Source organism: Nilaparvata lugens, chromosome 8, assembly GCF_014356525.2.
Source record: "Nilaparvata lugens isolate BPH chromosome 8, ASM1435652v1, whole genome shotgun sequence".
Taxonomy (NCBI): domain Eukaryota; kingdom Metazoa; phylum Arthropoda; class Insecta; order Hemiptera; family Delphacidae; genus Nilaparvata; species Nilaparvata lugens.
In genome coordinates, this window is record NC_052511.1 from 37592682 (window position 1) to 37613092 (window position 20411).

The following is a 20411-nucleotide window of genomic DNA, read 5'->3' on the forward strand; positions in this document are numbered from 1 at the left end:
AGAAGAGTCAAGAGTTGAAATAATAAAATTGAGTGCAGTAAGCATTGATCTATTGAAATATTATCAAAAACAATAGATTTGCGTTTATAGTTCAAAATAATTCGCCTTTTTGAGATAATAATGTTGATATTAACATAAATTATTCAAAGGCTACGAGGGATACTCTAGGTGACTACTTTTTCGTACCTCATATTTTCACCATAACAGCTGACTATTCGGCTGCAAGTCTGCATCTGCAAGCGCAAGCTTTAACCTGCAAAGTACGGCAAGAGCAAGATTATTTCTAGACGTTTATTTTGAGGTAAAATTAATTCCATACTAATATTTTTCACTAACTTTTTGTTTATTTTACCTTGCTTATTGAGGATATTGATATTCTCCCATATTGACCTGCTTGTCAGATGGTAAAAAGTGTAACTTGTCCTTGATTTTGCCTGGTGTTTCAAACTTGCATAACCTATCGTAATTTATTAAAAGTTTTCATAAAAAATATTAAAATACCATAGTGTTTTATGTTGTACTCATAATTACTATCATCATTCTATGACTGAAACAGTGAATAGTTTTCTTTTTACGCTCATAAGATAGTTGTTTATGTTTCTTGAGACAGCTCTAACTATTTTGTGTGTCCTTTTTTACTGTCTATTAAATCGTATGCTTTCAATTCTAGGTTCTGTAATTAATCAAAATGTCTGCTCTAAGAGCAGTTTTCAAGACCCACTTGCCACTTTCAAGTGTCAGAATTGGAACTCATTCAATTGCCGCTGTAAAAACAGAGAGGCCTCTCACCATCTTCCAATTATCGAATAATACGTAAGTTATCAATTATTTTTGAAGCCAAACTTCTAACCTAAAATGCTGTATCTGGTGTAGCCTATATCTTGAGGTCTAGTGTGCAACGGTGTAGCTGACTTGACAAACTATTAGATCTAATTCACTCCCTTTGTATCAATCTGCAACAAAAACTTGTCGTATATTTGACAAACTAAATGAATCAACTTCCTATTTGTTTCAGTATCTGAAGAAATAGTCTCAAGATCAAAATAGTTACTTCTTGAACTGGAAAATTGACAAACTGAAATCCTTTCAAATTAGAATATTGTACTTGCAAGTCTGTAGAACCCAAGTCATATTCAAGCTGGATATGCACACACCAGTAAATTGGAAATGAACGGCACAATGCAAATATAATTTACTCGAGTTTTAATAGGGCTATTCTCACTCAGCACGGTCGAGCAAGTATGAATAGTCCCTTTATATCTTATAGGAATAATATTCTAACTGTACCGGACACTGATATGTGGGAATCCCGCTATATTTTTTATTACCACCTTTTTCTAAATAATATTTATTCACCTCTTTATTCATAATAATATCCTCTCATGTTGTGTGGAGAGAGGAAGTATAGTGAAGTCCAAGTTATAAAGACAGTATTTGATTAGCATTGATGCGGCTATCCTTGTCTATCATCCGACAAAGCAGACTTACTTGTTCAGTCTTCGCCGCAGTCGGTGACCGGCGAATTGTCAATATTTCCTCATGCTTGAGGAGGTCAGTGAATGTTGTCAGCTGCACGTCCTGCCAGATGCTGATAGGTGTGGTCCCGGATGTACTCTGACAGCGCATAATACGGCCTGGCTGTCAGATAATGCTTCAATGCAGCAGAGAAGAGCCTTTCGTCTTCCAGGGCCTTCAGTTAGCCGGTAACGTGTTATAGAAATAGGCTCCCGCGGAAGGCTCTGTTGCGGAAGGTCTATGTTTTTGGAATTCCTTGTTCGGTATCTATGCTTGTCGTCCCGCTGTGGTGGTTTTGCTTTCCTTGCCACGATCGCAAGAGATAGTGCTATCCTTTTATAGCTCCACAACGTTGCCAGGTCGTATTTTTAAAATGTGAAAATATAATTATTTAACAAAATATTCAACCTCAATTATGAAAATTTATTATTCAATCATTGAAAAATATATTTTCTTGACGAATAAAATATCATTGATTATTTCATACATGAATGAACAGTTAATATTACTTCAGATATACCGGTATCAGCTATCTTATATAGGACGCAGTGGCAAGGTAGAGAATCGGCAACGCTGCTCTCTCATCTTCCTCCACTGCCATTATAACGTGGACCTCACTATTATAGCTTTAGTGAGGTGCACGTTATAATGGCAGTGGAGAAAGATAGGAGAAAACGTTGCCGATCCTCTGTCTTGCCAATGCCATCGATGGTAGCTGAAACAGGTTTATTGATGTAATATTAACGGTTAATTCTCGTTTAAAATAATCAATAATATTCTATTAAACAAAAAAATATATTTTTCAATAATTTTATCATGAATTTTCATTACCAAGATGAAATATTTTGTTAATTAATGATTAATTCTACATTGTTAAGAGACGATCTGGCAACAGAACAGAGCGAGAAAGAGATAGCGCTATCCGCTTTGTTGAATGATAGACAAGGATAGCAATACCATTGCTAATCAAACAATGCCATTATAACGTGGACCTCACTATAGAGATCTGAACTCATCTTTATTCTATAAGGAAACTAGAATTTGAGAGAAAACGAGATGAGTAATCAATTGCGAAATACGAATTTGCAACAACACTTATGCGGCACATTGGGCTGGCACAGGGACCTGCCGAGTTGAAATGTTGTAAACTGTTTACATTATTACAAGCTCCCGTCATTCGTTATCTAGTCATGTTGCAGCGCTGAATCTGTGGTTATGGAAACGAGGCTTTAGGTGGGCCGTCCACTAGAATCGTTTTCGTCCGAACTAGCATTGGGCGAAAACTACCGAACTCGTCCGAACGATCCCCCAACAAAGAAAGGAATAGATGCTCGTCCATTGCAACAGGTTCATACAGCCGTACACGACCGTCTCCGGCCGATCAACAATTATTATTATTATATTATCGTTATTCAAATTGCATTCAATCTTTATTCTCATTGATTAATTTTTCTTACTTTGTGAAACTCGTTGAATAATTAGCAAAACTGTTATTTAATGCAAATTATTGTATAAGCCAGTAATAGTATCTTACGTCACATGGACGGGAAGGGCCCTTTTGTAGGCGAGAATGATAGAATTTCATTCGAGTACTGCAAAAGACATTCACGTTTAAGTAACGTAAACTTTTTTAAAGGTGTTTTTTTTTGTATCAGTTTTGCTGTTCCTATTTCGGAACTAGGAAACATACTCGACTGTAAAGAAATCATATGGTTTCATTACAGTAGAGTATGCTGTAATGAGAATCATATGTTTATTTGTTCTGCAAACAGCTGTTTACCGGCTTGATTTCATGCATGGAAAACAGCTGAGATTGAATGACTACGACAAAAATATTGTAACATGCATAAATAAAGAAATCTAATCTAACTCCGTTTTAAGGATTATTTTGAATTCGATTCCCACAGTGCTCCAACATGCCGTCGCTCAGTCAGCAGTACAGTACAGTCTTCCCCGGACAAGGAGAGAAGTCAGGTGAAGGAAGGAGACGAGGATGAGGAGGACCAAGGGCCGGTGAAGTTCACCACGAGTCGGGCGGCCACTTGGAAGGCAGAGCACACGTGGAAAGGGAGTGACGAGGATGTGCCCGAAATACAGCCACTTGTCGTCAGTCTCAGCATGGCCGCCCTCTTGGTCTACTTCTGCTTGCTAAGAGAGGAGAACGATGTCGACCAGAAACTTGTCAAGTGAGTATATCGATAATTATTTGTGTTCCTATAGTGAGACCACGTTATAATGGCAGTGTTCGATTAGCAATTGTATTGCTATCCTTATATAAATCTAAAGTGTAGGTCATATCTAAATTCACAAAGAGCTCGATTCTTGTTGGCAAGATAGATGTTATTCAATGCAGAAACCATTGTTATTTTACTAAAAGATAGGATAAAATGAATAGTTCTCTTTCAGGGGGAGTTTTGACAACCAACAAAACTCATTTTTCATTTGAAGAAATAATTTCAAAAAGGTGCATAGGACCTTACTTTTTTGTTCAGCTTGCCAAAATACCCCTCATTTCAATATTAAAATTTTCGACTGACAGTACAGTGAGTCAATCATTCTATCAAGGCTTGAATAATTATGAAATTTTAATTAAATAAAAATGGTAGAGAATAATTATCATGTAGATATCAACATCTTTATTTAAAGACATATTAACTGCATGCGTTTTCATATTGCCGATACAGCATTGATAAAACTGTAGACGTTTATTTAGCAGTCTCAAGAAACTGTTCTAGCTGAAAAATTAATAATACATGCCACGTGTAGGCTTATACATTCCATCAGGAAAACGAAGTTCAAAACTATGGTTTTCCTAAACATATGTTTTTGAGATAATTCCTTTGATGCAGCTGTTTACATTCACCATTATAAATTATACAGAGTTTGTGAAAATAAAAATATTTATTGATTACCAAAACAATACTGTTATTATATTAATGATAATAATTAATTATTAAAACAATACTTTTATTATATCTATAATAATAATATATAAACATATTTATCAATTATCAGAACAATATTATTGAGGTTGAGTGGAATCAGGTAGAAAGCAATAATATAACAGATGTTCTTTTTTGAATTTCTATCATATTATTTTGTTATTTCCAATGATTACAACATATGTTAGAATATCACATGTCAATAAATAAATATTATCTCATTTCTATATCGCACTCACCTTACCATGTTCATAACCTTACTTAATAGGATCCTTTTTCATCCTTTGAAACCCTTAGAGGCAAAATATCTCAAAATCCGTTCTTAGTGCGCGTCTAGCATGTTTGAAGAATATTTTAGCAAAGTTTCAAGTCTGTAGGACAATTAGTTTGAGCTGTAGTGTGATTTTACATCAAAATTTTCGAAAAATGCCCTCTCCTGGACCCCCCCGTGCTCCTGATCGAAATTTTTCTGCATAGATTTAATTTTTTTCGTAGCTGAACAAAAAAGTTCCTCATGACTTTGCTGTGCAATGAGCGGTTAAAAGTACAAAATTTTGGGGGGGCCCCAGCTCCCTCAGGGGGGCAAATTTCTGAAAATCCTTCTTAGTGGATGTTTTCAGGCTACCATAAACAATCGTGCAAAATCTCAAGTTTTTAGGCTCAGTAGTTTGGGCTGTGGTGTGATTTCAGTCTGTAGGGGCTTAGCCTTTTATAAGTATAGAGATAATATCCTCTCATGTTGTGTGACTGAGAGGATGTAGGCCTATAGTGAGGTCCACGTTATAAAGGCAGTGTTTGATTAGCATTGATGCTGCTATCCTTGTCTATCATCCGACAAAACAAATAGCGCTATTCTTTTCTAGCTCCGGCACGTTGCCAGATCGTTTTTTAACAATGTAAGAATATAATTAATTAACAAAATATTCAACCTCAATTATGAAAATGTATTAATCAATCATTGAAGAATATTTTTTCTTGACGAATAAATATCATTGATTATTTCAAACATGAATGAACAGTTAATATTACTTCAGATATACCGGTATCAGCTATCTTATATAGGAGGCAGTAGCAAGGTAGAGAATCGGCAACGCTGCTCTCTCATCTTCCTCCACTTGCATTATAACGTGGACCTCACTATTATAGCTTCAGTGAGGTGCACGTTATAATGGCAGTGGAGAAAGATAGGAGAAAACGTTGCCGATCCTCTGTCTTGCCAATGCCATCTATAGACGGTAGCTGAAACAGGTTTATTGATGTAATATTAACGGTTAATTCTCGTTTAAAATAATCAATAATATTCTATTAAACAAAAAAGTATATTTTTCAATAATTTTATAATGAATTTTCATTACCAAGATGAAATATTTTGTTAATTAATGATTAATTCTACATTGTTAAGAGACGATCTGGCAACAGAACAGAGCGAGAAAGAGATAGCGCTATCCGCTTTGTTGAATGATAGACAAGGATAGCAATACCATTGCTAATCAAACAATGCCATTATAACGTGGACCTCACTATAGAGATCTGAACTAATCTTTATTCTATAAGGAAACTAGAATTTGAGAGAAAACGAGATGAGTAATCAATTGCGAAATACGAATTTGCAACAACACTTATGCGGCACATTGGGCTGGCACAGGGACCTGCCGAGTTGAAATGTTGTAAACTGTTTACATTATTACAAGCTCCCGTCATTCGTTACCTAGTCATGTTGCAGCGCTGAATCTGTGGTTATGGAAACGAGGCTTTAGGCGGGCCGTCCACTAGAATCGTTTTCGTCCGAACTAGCATCGGGCGAAAACTACCGAACTCGTCCGAACGATCCCCCAACAAAGAAAGGAATAGATGCTCGTCCATTGCAACAGGTTCATACAGCCGTACACGACCGTCTCCGGCCGATCAATTTTTCGATTGTATTGAATGGGATTTTCCGGCTCTATCCGGACGAAGTCGAGCTGAGACATCATCATCCTAACCTCAAAATTGTTTCACAGTCTTGTCTGTTTTTGTTTTTTGAACTTGTTCTGTTTTATAAAGTTTTAACTATGGACAATGAAAAGTTGATAAGTTTGGTTCAAGAGCATGTTCTATTGTGAGATATGCGAGACAAAAGATATCATTGTCGTGATGTTCAAAGGAATCTGTGGACAAAGATTGCTGAACTAAATGGGATCGGAAGATAACATTATTGTAATAAATAATCAATTTAGTGGATATTTGTTTATTCAATTTACAAAATCTCAATATAATCATTGTTTATGAAAAATTTTGGTGGCTATGATAGTAGTTAATTCAATTTTTATTCGATATTCAATAGTTTAGCCAACTACTGACCTAGACTGACGTAAACGGTTCCAATGACCGACCATATTCGGCCGAATTAACAGCCGGCAGATTCATCCGATCCAACGGCCGAACGGATCGGTTGAATACGGTTCCAGTGGACGGTTACCCTAAGAGATCTGACGTACTTAGCTTAGATTATAACGTGAACCTAACCATAGACTCCCAACTCACGGTCGTGTGTTGATGGGAAGAATATTATTTTATACCCTTTTCAGAAGAATCGACAATTAGTTGTTGAAACACCACCGATTTATGAAGTTAGATCACAATTATTATTATATTATCGTTATTCAAATTGCATTCAATCTTTATTCTCATTGATTATTTTTTCTTACTTTGTAAAACTCGTTGAATAATTAGCAAAACTGTTATTTAATGCAAATTAGTGTATAAGCCAGTAATAGTATCTTACGTCACATGGACGGGAAGGGCCCTTTTGTAGGCGAGAATGATAGAATTTCATTCGAGTACTGCAAAAGACATTCACGTTCAAGTAACGTAAACGTTTTTGTCATAATAATTTAAAGAAGACTAATTGAGAAATAGAAAACATTACCTGCTTGTGCTGAAGTTACTACATGCATTCTATAAACATTTATTTATTTATTGATTCAATGATACAGAATTATTATGTAAAATAACCTACTTTACAAATTCCGAATTAGGAATTTTGTGGAAATTAACAAAACTTCCAACTGGAGCGCTGAAGGTGGTTTTTTTGTATCAGTTTTGCTGTCCTATTTCGGAACTAGGAAACATACTCGACTGTAAAGAAAACATATGGTTTCATTACAGTAGAGTATGCTGTAATGAGAATCATATGTTTATTTGTTCTGCAAATAGCTGTTTACCGGCTTGATTTCATGCATGGACAACAGCTGAGATTGAATCACTACGACAAAAATATTGTAACATACATAAATAAAGAAATCTAACTCTAATTCAGTTTTTAAATAAGGATTATATTGAATTCAATCCCCACAGTGCTCTAACATGCCGTCGCTCAGTCAGCAATACAGTACAGTCTTCCCCGGACAAGGTGGAGGAAGCCAGGAAGGTGAAGGAAGGAGACGAGGCTGAGGAGGACCAAGGGCCGGTGAAGTTCACCACGAGTCGGGCGGCCGCGTGGAGGGCAGAGCACACGTGGAAAGGGAGTGACGAGGATGTGCCCGAAATACAGCCACTTGTCGTCAGTCTAAGCATGGCCGCCCTCTTGGTCTACTTCTGCTTGCTAAGAGAGGAGAACGATGTCGACCAGAAACTTGTCAAGTGAGTATATCGATAATTATTTGTGTTCCTATAGTGAGACCACGTTATAATGGCAGTGTTTGATTAGCAATTGTATTGCTATCCTTGTCTATCATTCAACAAAGCAGATAACACTATCTCTTTCTCGCTTTGCTCTGTTGCCAGATGTACATTTAACAATGTAGAATTATTCATTAATTAACAAAATATTTCATCTTAATCATTTAAATTCATTATGGAATTGTTGAAAAATATAATTTCCTGATTTATAAAATATAATTTATTATTTTGAACGAGAATGAACAGTTGATATTACATCAATAAACCTGTATCAGCTACCGTCTATAGAAGGCTATAGATCCACAAGACAGAGGATCGGCAACGTTGTTCTCCTATCCAACTCTACTGCCATTATAACATGGACCTCACTATTCACAATATAGAATAGGGGTTTTATAGGGGTATTCACAATATTGTTTTAGCCAGCTAAAGTGCTATTTGATAACTGGATTGTGAACGCCCCATCTAAACCCAACTGCTATAAGTCAAGGTCAATAAATACAGGTCATGACACTCGTGTTTCTTATGGAGCGGCCATTATGTGGGGTCTTTATGGCGGTAATTTTGAAATATTCCAATCTGCTCATAACAAAATCATGCATTATGCTTTTTAAAAACAATATTCTGATTCAGATAATATGTAAATTCAGGTTTTTGATTCTTTAATAATGAAATTTCAATAATAAATGATTCAATAATTCATTTTTTATCATTAAAAATTGTTCTTATTCTTGTAACTTGTTATGATATTCATAAGGCATTGGGACAAAAGGCTAACCTCAAAAATAGTTTGTAGTTCCCAATTTAAAAATAAAAAAATTCAGTTACCAGTTGAAATCTAAATATTATTATTCTGTGGGGATAATTTATTTTACAATTCAAAGACAAACAATATTTCTCGAACAATATAACAAAAGAACACATCATGTTGTTCAATCTATAATGATAACAGCTGATAAATTTGAAAATTGGTGAACTAGGACCCCATGAAATGGCGATTTTGCAATGCATCACGGGATTGTGTCATGACCTGTATTTTATAGACCTTGCTATAAGCTAACTGCAATAGCGTTCCAAGCGGATAATTTGTGTAACTCAAAGTTTATAACCTCACTTTTGCTACCAAATATGACCAAAACAAATATGGCCGCCGTTTTAACAGAGTTAGCTAGAGTTAGCGGACTCAAACCTGCGCTATCTGCTATCTCGTCTGCTATTTTTTTTCTAATGTACTACTATAGTATTGAGTTAACACAGACTTAGCAAATAAGTTTGCTAAATTAGCAAAGAGTTAGCGAATAACTCGACTTAGCCAGCTAACTCCAACATTGTGAATACCCCTACTAAATGTGGTATTTTTAGGCACTGAAAGAAACTTTCAAGCCGTAGATAAATTTTTTATAGTTTCTCGAGTGTAGCAAAGAATGACTATAAATTGAAAGAATGAATAAAGACATTACTCTGTGCATGTTTAAAATGACATTGCTATTTTTTCCTACATTCATTCATTCATTCATATCCGTGTCCTTTTCTAGCTAGTGCCGGGTCTGGGTATGAACAATGCCTCTCTATCTTCCTCGGTCTTCCCACCTCAACATGTCGCCATCTCTATCCTCTCTTCTCCACTTCGTTGACCACTGTGTCTTTCCATCGGTGTCATGGTCTCCTTCCTTCAATCCTCATCTCTTCCATTTTCTTTGGCAGCCGATCCTCTCCCATTCTCTTTACGTGTCCAAACCAGTGTAGTCTCATGCTTTATATCTTTCCCCTTATGCCGTCCATGTTCAGTTCTCTTTTTATCTCCTCATTCCTAACTTTACTGTTTCTACGTGTCTTTCCCTTTATTGCCCTGAGAAACCTCATTTCTCCTGCTTGTGTTCTACTCCATTCTCTCTTTGTCATCGTCCATGTCTCAGCACCATACAACATGATAGGTACATAATATATCTTTCACATCATAATCTTTACCTTTTCTGGTATTTTTCCATCCCAGATTAAATTTCTCCCCTTTTTATCTTCTTTTTTTCCTACACCTGTTGTTAAATGTAATTTTAAAGTATTCTTATAATTAGTCACAAGTATTGCAATCATTAGTTGCAGAAAAGTTTAGTTGGTGGCTGTACAAACAGCTTTGGTGCTCATACTTAGCTTGGACTCACGCTGCTATTTTTAATTCCTGCAAATGGCAGTTTCCAGCTTTTCACACTCACCAATTGTTGGCCGATCGTCCTGATTGGCTGAAAGCATAGAGAAAAGATAGCACAAGAAAATATTCTGTGCTAATTCATGGTATAGGGCGATTATGCTCTAATTTTCAATGTTCACTCAAGCCGATAGTTCCAGTAGTAATTTTTCGTGAAGCTATGTGAAGCTGGTAGTCTCTCATACTGTGCCGTTCCTACACTCTCATCCCGAAAAACAGTAATAATACAAGGTAGTCGATAGTAATCGGCTTGAGTTAACCAAAAAACGGCTTGAAATTTTGAACATAAACAATCTATACCATGGGCACAGAGTAGAGAAGCACTACTCTATATTATTCCGTATATTTATTCCGTGACCATGGGATATCTTCTTATGTTATATTTCCTCTATGCTGAAAGTCAGCTGTTGGTAAGGATTAGCCAATCAGAGGTTAATATTATGAGTGACGGCTGACAGTCGGTAATTTCTAGTCCACACGTTCGCCCAGTCACTGTGCTTCCCTTCGCTGGCCAAGGATCGGAGCGATGGCCAACGAAGGCCAATGAAGGCGAGCGCTGGCAAACTACCCATCCACACTCTGGCGCTGGTCGTCATTAGTACGCATTGGCCTATAGTGTGGATGCGGCAAAAGGGTGACGCCACATTGAGAGTAATCTGCGGGAATAAATACTATCAGTTTCTACATCTATATCTTAGTAAGGTGATGCGATTTAGGTATAGAAATAGAAACCCATGGGACGGCAGGTTTCCCTTAATGTTGCCACACGCTGAGTGAAAACGGTATTGGACTCAATGTGCTTGGAGAATAGTTACCATAAGAACTTATTTCCTTGCTGTAACTGGCGCATTTTTACTTTAATCTACTCTACTTCTACTTTACTTTACTCTATTTGTACACTACTTTATTTAATCCACTCTACTTCTACTTTACTTTAATCTTCTCTACTTCTACTTTACTTCAATTATTCGACGTATGAAACTGCACAGCTCTTAGGGTAGCTCTTTGTGTCCTTCCACGTTTGGCACTTCTTTCAACGCTCATTCCCTGGCCAAAAATATATACTTAAATCGAGTGAAAAACATGGACGTGTGACCATACTGTAGCGGGTTTTCAAGCGGCGTGAGAACGAGCTGCATTTACGCGTGAAAAAATGCTTGTAAGACCGCAGACTCTGGGTCAAAACCATAGAAAAGAGTTAGCATAAGAAGTTATCCCATGGTATAGGGTGTTTATGTTCTAAATGTAAATTGTTAACTTAGGCGGATAGTCCTAGAAGTTGTTTTTCGTAAAGCTATTTACGAAAATTCAAAACAAATATACTTTCTCCACTAAATTTAATCAACTTTTATTTTTCAAGTTATATTGTAAATATTTATAATTTTCTTTTTAGTACCAAGTTGTTTTTCATTAGAACTCTTTCCCCACACACAGACTTGTCTATGTGGGGAAAATTCACAAGTATTTATATTATTTATACATGTGTACTGTATTTGTAATGATTTCTGTGAATAAACTCAATTTGAATTTGAATTATTTGACGCTGGTAGTCTATCATACTGTCCACTTCTCATACTGTCACCCCAACAAAACAATAATATTATATATTAGTCAAAAATCGGCTTGAGTTAACAAAAAATCACCTTGAAATTTGAAACATGAATGACCTATACTATGTAATATCTTTTCATGCTATATTTATCCAAGGTTAAAACATAGTGGAGCGATGATGCTCCACTAGCAAAATGAAGCACGTATTTAAATGGGTCAAAACATACCGCTTCAATATATTTTGGCCCATTTAAATACATGTATTATTATCAATACTCTTGAGCTTGAAGCTACCTTCGCCACTTCTCCATGTTTTAACCCTTAGAAAGTTATGTAGACGAAGTAATATTCCAAAGTTACTTAGTAACAAGTTGGAATATACAAGCTATAACTTATTAAAATGTATGAATTCAGGGCTACTTATTTTTATTTATAGAATAGCATTATAGTACCCTTTGTTTTGAAATTAATATAAAATAATAGATTAAAAGCACAAATTAAAATTACTAGTTTCGACATCAGATGATGTGGTGGAACATTGAAACTATAGTGAGGTCCACGTTATAATGGCAGTGTGTGATTTGCAATGGTGCTGATATCCTTGTCTATCGTTCAACAAAGGAGATGGCGCTATCTCTTTCACGCATTGCGATGTTGCCACATCGTTTTTCAACAATGTATAAATTCAACTAATTGACAAAATATTTAATCTCAATCATGAAAATTTATTATTACATCTGTAAGTATTCTTATAGTTAGTCACAAGTATTGCAATCCTGTGTTACTTATCTGTAAGTGTTCTTATAGTTAGTCACAAGTATTTGAATCCTGTGTTCCAGAAACGTTTAGTTAGTGACTATACAAGCATTTTTTGTGCTCGTACTTTTCTTCCTTGGTTTCTCGCTGCTTTGATTCCTGCGAATGGCCGTTTCCAGTTTTTCACACTCATCAATTATTTATTGTCGACCGAATTTTCCTCTGATTAGATGAGAATCAGCTGTTGGTAAGAATTAGCCAATCAGAGGTCAATAATAATGAGTGTCGGCCGACAATCGGTAATGCCCAGTCCACACTTTGGCTCAGTCACTGAGCTGGCCTTCGCTGGCCAAGAATCGCAGCGATGGCCAATGAAAGTGAGCTCTGGCAAACCACCCATCCACACTCTTGCACTGGTCGTCATTAGTACGCATTGGCCTATAGTGTGGATGCGGCAAAAGGGTACGGCCACATTGAGTGTATCTGCGGAAAGAAATTTTATCAGTTTCTACATCTATATCTTAGTAAGATGATGCGATTTAGGTATAGAAATAGAAACCCATGGGACGGCAGGTTGCCCTTAATGTTGCAGCACGCTGAGTGAAAACGGTATTGGACTCAATGTGCTTGGAGTATAGTTACCATAAGAACTTATTTCCTTGCTGTAACTGGCGCATTTTTACTTTAATCTACTCTACCTCTACTTTACTTTACTCTACTTTATTTAAATCCACTCTACTTCTACTTTACTTTACTCTATTTATACTTTTACTTTATTTAATCCACTCTACTTCTACTTTACTTTAATCTTCTCTACTTCTACTTTACTTCAATTATTCGACGTATGAAACTGCATAGCTCTTAGGGTAGCTCTTTGTGTCCTTTCACGTTTGGCACTTCTTTCAACGCTCATTCCCTGGCCAAAAATATATACTTAAATCGAGTGAAAAACATGGACGTGTGACCATACTGTAGCGGGTTTTCAAGCGGCGTGAGAACGAGCTGCATTTACGCGTGAAAAAATGCTTGTAAGACCGCAGACTCTGGGTCAAAACCATAGAAAAGAGTTAGCATAATAAGTTATCCCATGGTATAGGGTGTTTATGTTCTAAATGTAAATTGTTAACTTAGGCGGATAGTCCTAGAAGTTGTTTTTCGTAAAGCTATTTACGAAAATTCAAAACAAATATACTTTCTCCACTAAATTTAATCAACTTTTATTTTTCAAGTTATATTGTAAATATTTATAATTTTCTTTTTAGTACAAAGTTGTTTTTCATTAGAACTCTTTCCCCACACACAGACTTGTCTATGTGGGGAAAATTCACAAGTATTTATATTATTTATACATGTGTACTGTATTTGTAATGATTTCTGTGAATAAACTCAATTTGAATTCGAATTATTTGACGCAGGTAGTCTATCATACTGTCCACTTCTCATACTGTCACCCCAACAAAACAATAATATTATAAATATTAGTCAAAAATCGGCTTGAGTTAACAAAAAATCACCTTGAAATTTGAAACATGAATGACCTATATACCATGTAATATCTTCTTATGCTATATTTATCCATGGTTAAAACATAGTGGAGCGATGAAAGTAGCTACTAGCAAAATGAAGCACGTATTTAAATGGGTCAAAACATACCGCTTCAATATATTTTGGCCCATTCAAATACATGTATTATTATCAATACTCTTAAGCTTGAAGCTACCTTCGCCACTTCTCCATGTTTTAACCCTTAGAAAGTTATGTAGACGAAGTAATATTCCAAAGTTACTTAGTAACAAGTTGGAATATACAAGCTATAACTTATTAAAATTTATGAATTCAGGGCTACTTATTTTTATTTATAGAATAGCATTATAGTACCCTTTGTTTTGAAATTAATATAAAATAATAGATTAGAAACACAAATTAAAGTTACTAGTTTCGACATCAGATGATGTGGTGGAACATTGAAACTATAGTGAGGTCCACGTTATAATGGCAGTGTGTGATTTGCAATGGTGCTGATATCCTTGTCTATCGTTCAACAAAGGAGATGGCGCTATCTCTTTCACGCATTGCGATGTTGCCACATCGTTTTTCAACAATGTATAAATTAGCCAATCAGAGGTCAATAATAATGAGTGTCGGCCGACAATCGGTAATGCCCAGTCCACACTTTGGCTCAGTCACTGAGCTGGCCTTCGCTGGCCAAGAATCGCAGCGATGGCCAATGAAAGTGAGCTCTGGCAAACCACCCATCCACACTCTTGCACTGGTCGTCATTAGTACGCATTGGCCTATAGTGTGGATGCGGCAAAAGGGTACGGCCACATTGAGTGTATCTGCGGAAAGAAATTTTATCAGTTTCTACATCTATATCTTAGTAAGATGATGCGATTTAGGTATAGAAATAGAAACCCATGGGACGGCAGGTTGCCCTTAATGTTGCAGCACGCTGAGTGAAAACGGTATTGGACTCAATGTGCTTGGAGTATAGTTACCATAAGAACTTATTTCCTTGCTGTAACTGGCGCATTTTTACTTTAATCTACTCTACCTCTACTTTACTTTACTCTACTTTATTTAAATCCACTCTACTTCTACTTTACTTTACTCTATTTATACTTTTACTTTATTTAATCCACTCTACTTCTACTTTACTTTAATCTTCTCTACTTCTACTTTACTTCAATTATTCGACGTATGAAACTGCATAGCTCTTAGGGTAGCTCTTTGTGTCCTTTCACGTTTGGCACTTCTTTCAACGCTCATTCCCTGGCCAAAAATATATACTTAAATCGAGTGAAAAACATGGACGTGTGACCATACTGTAGCGGGTTTTCAAGCGGCGTGAGAACGAGCTGCATTTACGCGTGAAAAAATGCTTGTAAGACCGCAGACTCTGGGTCAAAACCATAGAAAAGAGTTAGCATAATAAGTTATCCCATGGTATAGGGTGTTTATGTTCTAAATGTAAATTGTTAACTTAGGCGGATAGTCCTAGAAGTTGTTTTTCGTAAAGCTATTTACGAAAATTCAAAACAAATATACTTTCTCCACTAAATTTAATCAACTTTTATTTTTCAAGTTATATTGTAAATATTTATAATTTTCTTTTTAGTACAAAGTTGTTTTTCATTAGAACTCTTTCCCCACACACAGACTTGTCTATGTGGGGAAAATTCACAAGTATTTATATTATTTATACATGTGTACTGTATTTGTAATGATTTCTGTGAATAAACTCAATTTGAATTTGAATTATTTGACGCTGGTAGTCTATCATACTGTCCACTTCTCATACTGTCACCCCAACAAAACAATAATATTATAAATATTAGTCAAAAATCGGCTTGAGTTAACAAAAAATCACCTTGAAATTTGAAACATGAATGACCTATATACCATGTAATATCTTCTTATGCTATATTTATCCATGGTTAAAACATAGTGGAGCGATGAAAGTAGCTACTAGCAAAATGAAACACGTATTTAAATGGGTCAAAACATACCGTTCCACTATCGTTTGGACTCATTTAAATACATGTATTATTATTAAAACTCTCAAGCTTGAAGCTACCTTCTCCACTTCACCATGTTTTCACCCTTAGAAAGTTATGTAGATGAAGTAATATTTCAAAGTTACTTAGTAACAAGTTAGAAGATACAAGCTATAACTTATTAAAATGTATGAATTCAGGGCTACTTATTTTTATTTATAGAATAGCATTATAGTACCCTTTGTTTTGAAATTAATATAAAATAATAGATTAAAAACACAAATTAAAATTACTAGTTTCGACATCAGATGATGTGGTGGAACATTGAAACTATAGTGAGGTCCATGTTATAATGGCAGTGTGTGATTAGCAATGGTGCTGATATCCTTGTCTATCGTTCAACAAAGGAGATGGCGCTATCTCTTTCACGCATTGCGATGTTGCCACATCGTTTTTCAACAATGTATAAATTCAACTAATTGACAAAATATTTAATCTCAATCATGAAAATTTATTATTACATCTTTAAAAAATATATTTTATTGACAAATAAAATATATTTTATTGACAAATAAAATATGATTATCCATTTTCAACAATAATGAACAGTTAAATTGATCAGATATGCCAGTATCAGCTTTTTGGGTGGCAAGGCTGAGATCTGGCAACCTTTTTCTCCTATCTTCCTACACTGCCATTGTAACGTGGACCTCACTATTGTAGTTTTATCTTTTGTGTTTTCAATCTATTATTTCATATTAATTTCAAAACAGAGGGTACTTTAATGCTATTCTATAAATAAAGGTATAACTTATATAGTTGTAGCTAAAAGTTGGAACTCACAAGATGTGCAGTTATACTTTCAATTTTCAAGTTACATAGATCATTTGCAAAACGTTGAGATAAAGATGGTAAAAGATTCAATGTTTTTCTGTAAACTTATAATTTTATAACATTATAGTGGCTCAGAAGGGTAGTATCAAATTAGTTAACATGTAAAATTACAAGATGACACCATAGGTATTTAAACATGTAAGTTATGTAACTTTACAATAAATTCGTGATATTTTCAGAGAATATTCTAGTGTTTCAAATATCACTATATCTCACCAAAAACAGTATCTAAAATGTAAATTAACTTTAAAATTCAATGTAACTAGATAGAAATCTGCAACTTCAATGGTTATTGAGATATTACTAGAATGTTAGAATGTTGAATCAATATGTAAAATCAATAGAATTCTATTCTAAAGATAAATCACAAAAATTTTCAATGTTGAGCATGATTAAATTTAATATTTTTAGTAGAAAAAGATAGCAATGATTATGTTTTTTTTTTTCTGTTTCAGGGACTTGGAGGACTACTTGTAAAAACTATTATGGCTTTATGAATTGAACTGAAGTGAAAAAAGTATTAATAATATTTTCCGAGTGAAGATCTTGACAACATCCAATGAGTTTGAAGTGAAAAATCGACATATTTGCTTTAATAATTGTGCTAATGGGTGAGAATATGCTTTTATTTTGCAGTAGTTTCAACAAAGACAATCTAGCATATTAATTTGTGTATATTATCTGTAAAATGGTTTTATTGTATAGTAAACATTAAATGTTATTAGTTTTTTTATTTTGTTCAGTTGAATGTAATATTTGAACCTTTTATTTTATTTTGTTGGGTTGAATTTATTATTTGAACCTTTTTATTCTACGTCTGGTTATTGTTTATTGAGATGGGCTCTTAGATATTCAGAGTCAATTATTATGATCATTTATTCAGGTGAGTTCTGAGTTTTTAGAGTGATTTCAATGTTCTCAATTAAATTCAAATTGTTTATTCAGTTTAAATTTTTTTATAGCTAAATTTTAATTTTTGCACGAATTCAACTTTAATTCTCACTTGAAATACTGCAAGCAGCTATTTTCAACTTTGACCAGTGAGAAAAAAGTAATAATCAATTGAAAAACCTGACTAGAGATGAAATTAAACTGCATATTAGTATCTCATTTTAAAATTACAAGTGTAAACTTGTAACCTATCTTTCCATTGAAATTTGATTGGTTTAGATCTGAAATTAGTAAAGAATATTATAATGTTGTAAACAGTACTCTCAATTCGTTAAGGATGTTTCAAATATATTATTAAATAATGTATCATTTGAAATAGTTGAATTAATTGAGTTGATTTTTATTTGTACAGCTGATTTCATAGTTAATCAACTTCATAAAAAAAATTATTCGCCATTGTTTATTGTAATAATTATAACCAACTAGCCATCAGGCTCGCTTCGCTCGCCATATCCGTCTAGCCAGGGGGCTCCGCCCCCTGGACCCCCGACTGGATCATCCAAGAATGAGATCAGCAGGCTCGCGTTGGGCATTTTTATCATATATTAGGACAATCCAGTCGGGGGTCCAGACTAAACGGATATGGCGAGCGAAGCGAGCCTGACTGCTAGTAATATAATATTCCCAGGATTGAAGTAGCAGTGCTCAATCAATTTTTCCGCGATAGATGCATTTAAATCTTCAACTTGGTGCCAACCTAACAAAGTCAACTCAACTTAATGCCAACCTGACAAAATTATTAATTTAGTTGCCAGTTAACAACTGTTTCGAAGAGGTACTCTATCTAGATTATAGTTCTATAGTAACATATGATATGGAAATTTCAATTATAATTAAGAGATTGGGAGAAGAAGAATATACATGCTAAAAGACGAACTTTAAACCCTTATAAACAACCCTTAGAGTTAAAATATTGCCAAAAGATTTCTTAGTGCGCCTCTAAAGGGCCAACTGAACATACCTACCAAATTTGAACGTTTTTGGTCCGGTAGATTTTTAATTATGCGAGTGAGTGAGTGAGTGCCATTTCGCTTTTATATATATAGATTATCAAGCAATGATGTTAAACTGTTCGAGAATGGAACTATCAACTTTTTTTAGATACTCCCTGTGAGTAATCTTCATCCCATAATAACAATTCTCTAATCATTGGATTAAATTATTTTCACTTTAGAAAGTTCTAAAGATTTTCCCTTTTTACTCTTGAGACAATGTCATTACTTACTAAAATTTTGAAATTACCTGCAGGCTTCGATATTCTTTAGTGTTTCCTCGTGATGTACAGAATAATGCAATATATTTTCTTTTGAAGTTCATTGTCAAAGGTACTACCATTTTGCTTTATTCCGAAGATTTCATCAGTCTCAATCAGGGTTATGAAATAATCTTAATTATTATGAAGTACAGTACTTCAGTAGAAAATTTTGTTGGTGTGATTTCATAATTAGTTGTAAATTTAAGTTATTGTGTAAAATTAGCTGGTGGAGGTAAAGTAAGTTGGGATACTAGTTTAGCCTATTTATAAGACTGTTATCATTATGATTTACAATAATGTAGTTGAATTAAAATCTGATGAAAAATCTGGTAAGTTGTATTTTTATGAAAACTAATATCATAGAAACTCATGCTCCCTGTTTTAACATTCCTGATTTAGATTCCATTCTTTAAGGCTGTGCAAAGGCTAAAAATAAACTTTCTACTGGTGATATTTATAAAAATATAAATTCAACTAAAAGTTATTTTTGGTAAATTGAATAACTTTCTCAAAAAATGATATTATCAAAACATTTTTATTTCATTCTATCCTCTAAATCTCGTGGATTTATCTCTTACAGAATTTGAAATGTTCTGTCCCAAAAATTTAAACTTTAGGCGGTCATATCTCAAAAAGTAATGATCGGAAAACAATTTTTCCTAAGAAAACATTTTCATTTTGATAGCTTGGTGATATAGAAATCACCAAGAATACCTTTGAAAAAGTTTTTAAGTTTTTCTAAAAACTTTGCAAAATATCATCAGCAGAATGTTTATTTCTAGCCTTTGCCCAGCCTTAAGAAATTAATAAACTTCTGCAGCATACACCATAGTCTACTATCTTGTTGAACGAGCATAGCGAGTTCCTACTTTTGACTAGAGGCTCGAGTCGTCAGTTTTAGAATTTGTTTGTATGTTCAACGATAAACTTCAAATCAATTGAACTTGAAACTTCTATCAATCAACTTTAAATTTTCAACACAAACATACTCTTTGAATCATTATACAGATCTAGATCGTTGGCCAACGGAATTGACTCTCCTTTGTCCTTTTTGAGGATTTAACAGGATAATTTTGGAAGTGCTTAAGAAATTAATTGTAGTAATTTATCATCACAAATCAGCTATATGCCTAGTGATGCATGCGTGTAGCCTAATCAATAACGCAATGCAGCTTGAACTACTTCTC

General features: G+C 34.6%; 1 protein-coding gene across 3 annotated transcripts; it reads left to right on the forward strand.

The window, feature by feature from the left end:
* The first annotated feature begins 202 nt into the window (after positions 1 to 202).
* LOC111052043 lies at positions 203 to 17786 on the forward strand. Of its 3 annotated transcripts, XM_039434676.1 has the most exons (5): positions 207 to 301; positions 671 to 813; positions 3423 to 3489; positions 7867 to 8078; positions 17474 to 17786. In XM_039434676.1, exons 2-5 carry the CDS (start codon positions 689 to 691, stop codon positions 17493 to 17495), a joined length of 426 nt encoding a protein of 141 aa, XP_039290610.1. In that variant the 5' UTR covers positions 207 to 301; positions 671 to 688; the 3' UTR covers positions 17496 to 17786. The 3 variants fall into 3 exon arrangements, with proteins under 3 accessions (XP_039290611.1, XP_022194350.2, XP_039290610.1); XM_039434677.1 differs by lacking the exon at positions 7867 to 8078 and having other exon boundaries at positions 203 to 301; positions 3423 to 3701; XM_022338658.2 differs by lacking the exon at positions 3423 to 3489 and having other exon boundaries at positions 203 to 301; positions 7794 to 8078.
* Positions 17787 to 20411: the final 2625 nt, after the last annotated feature.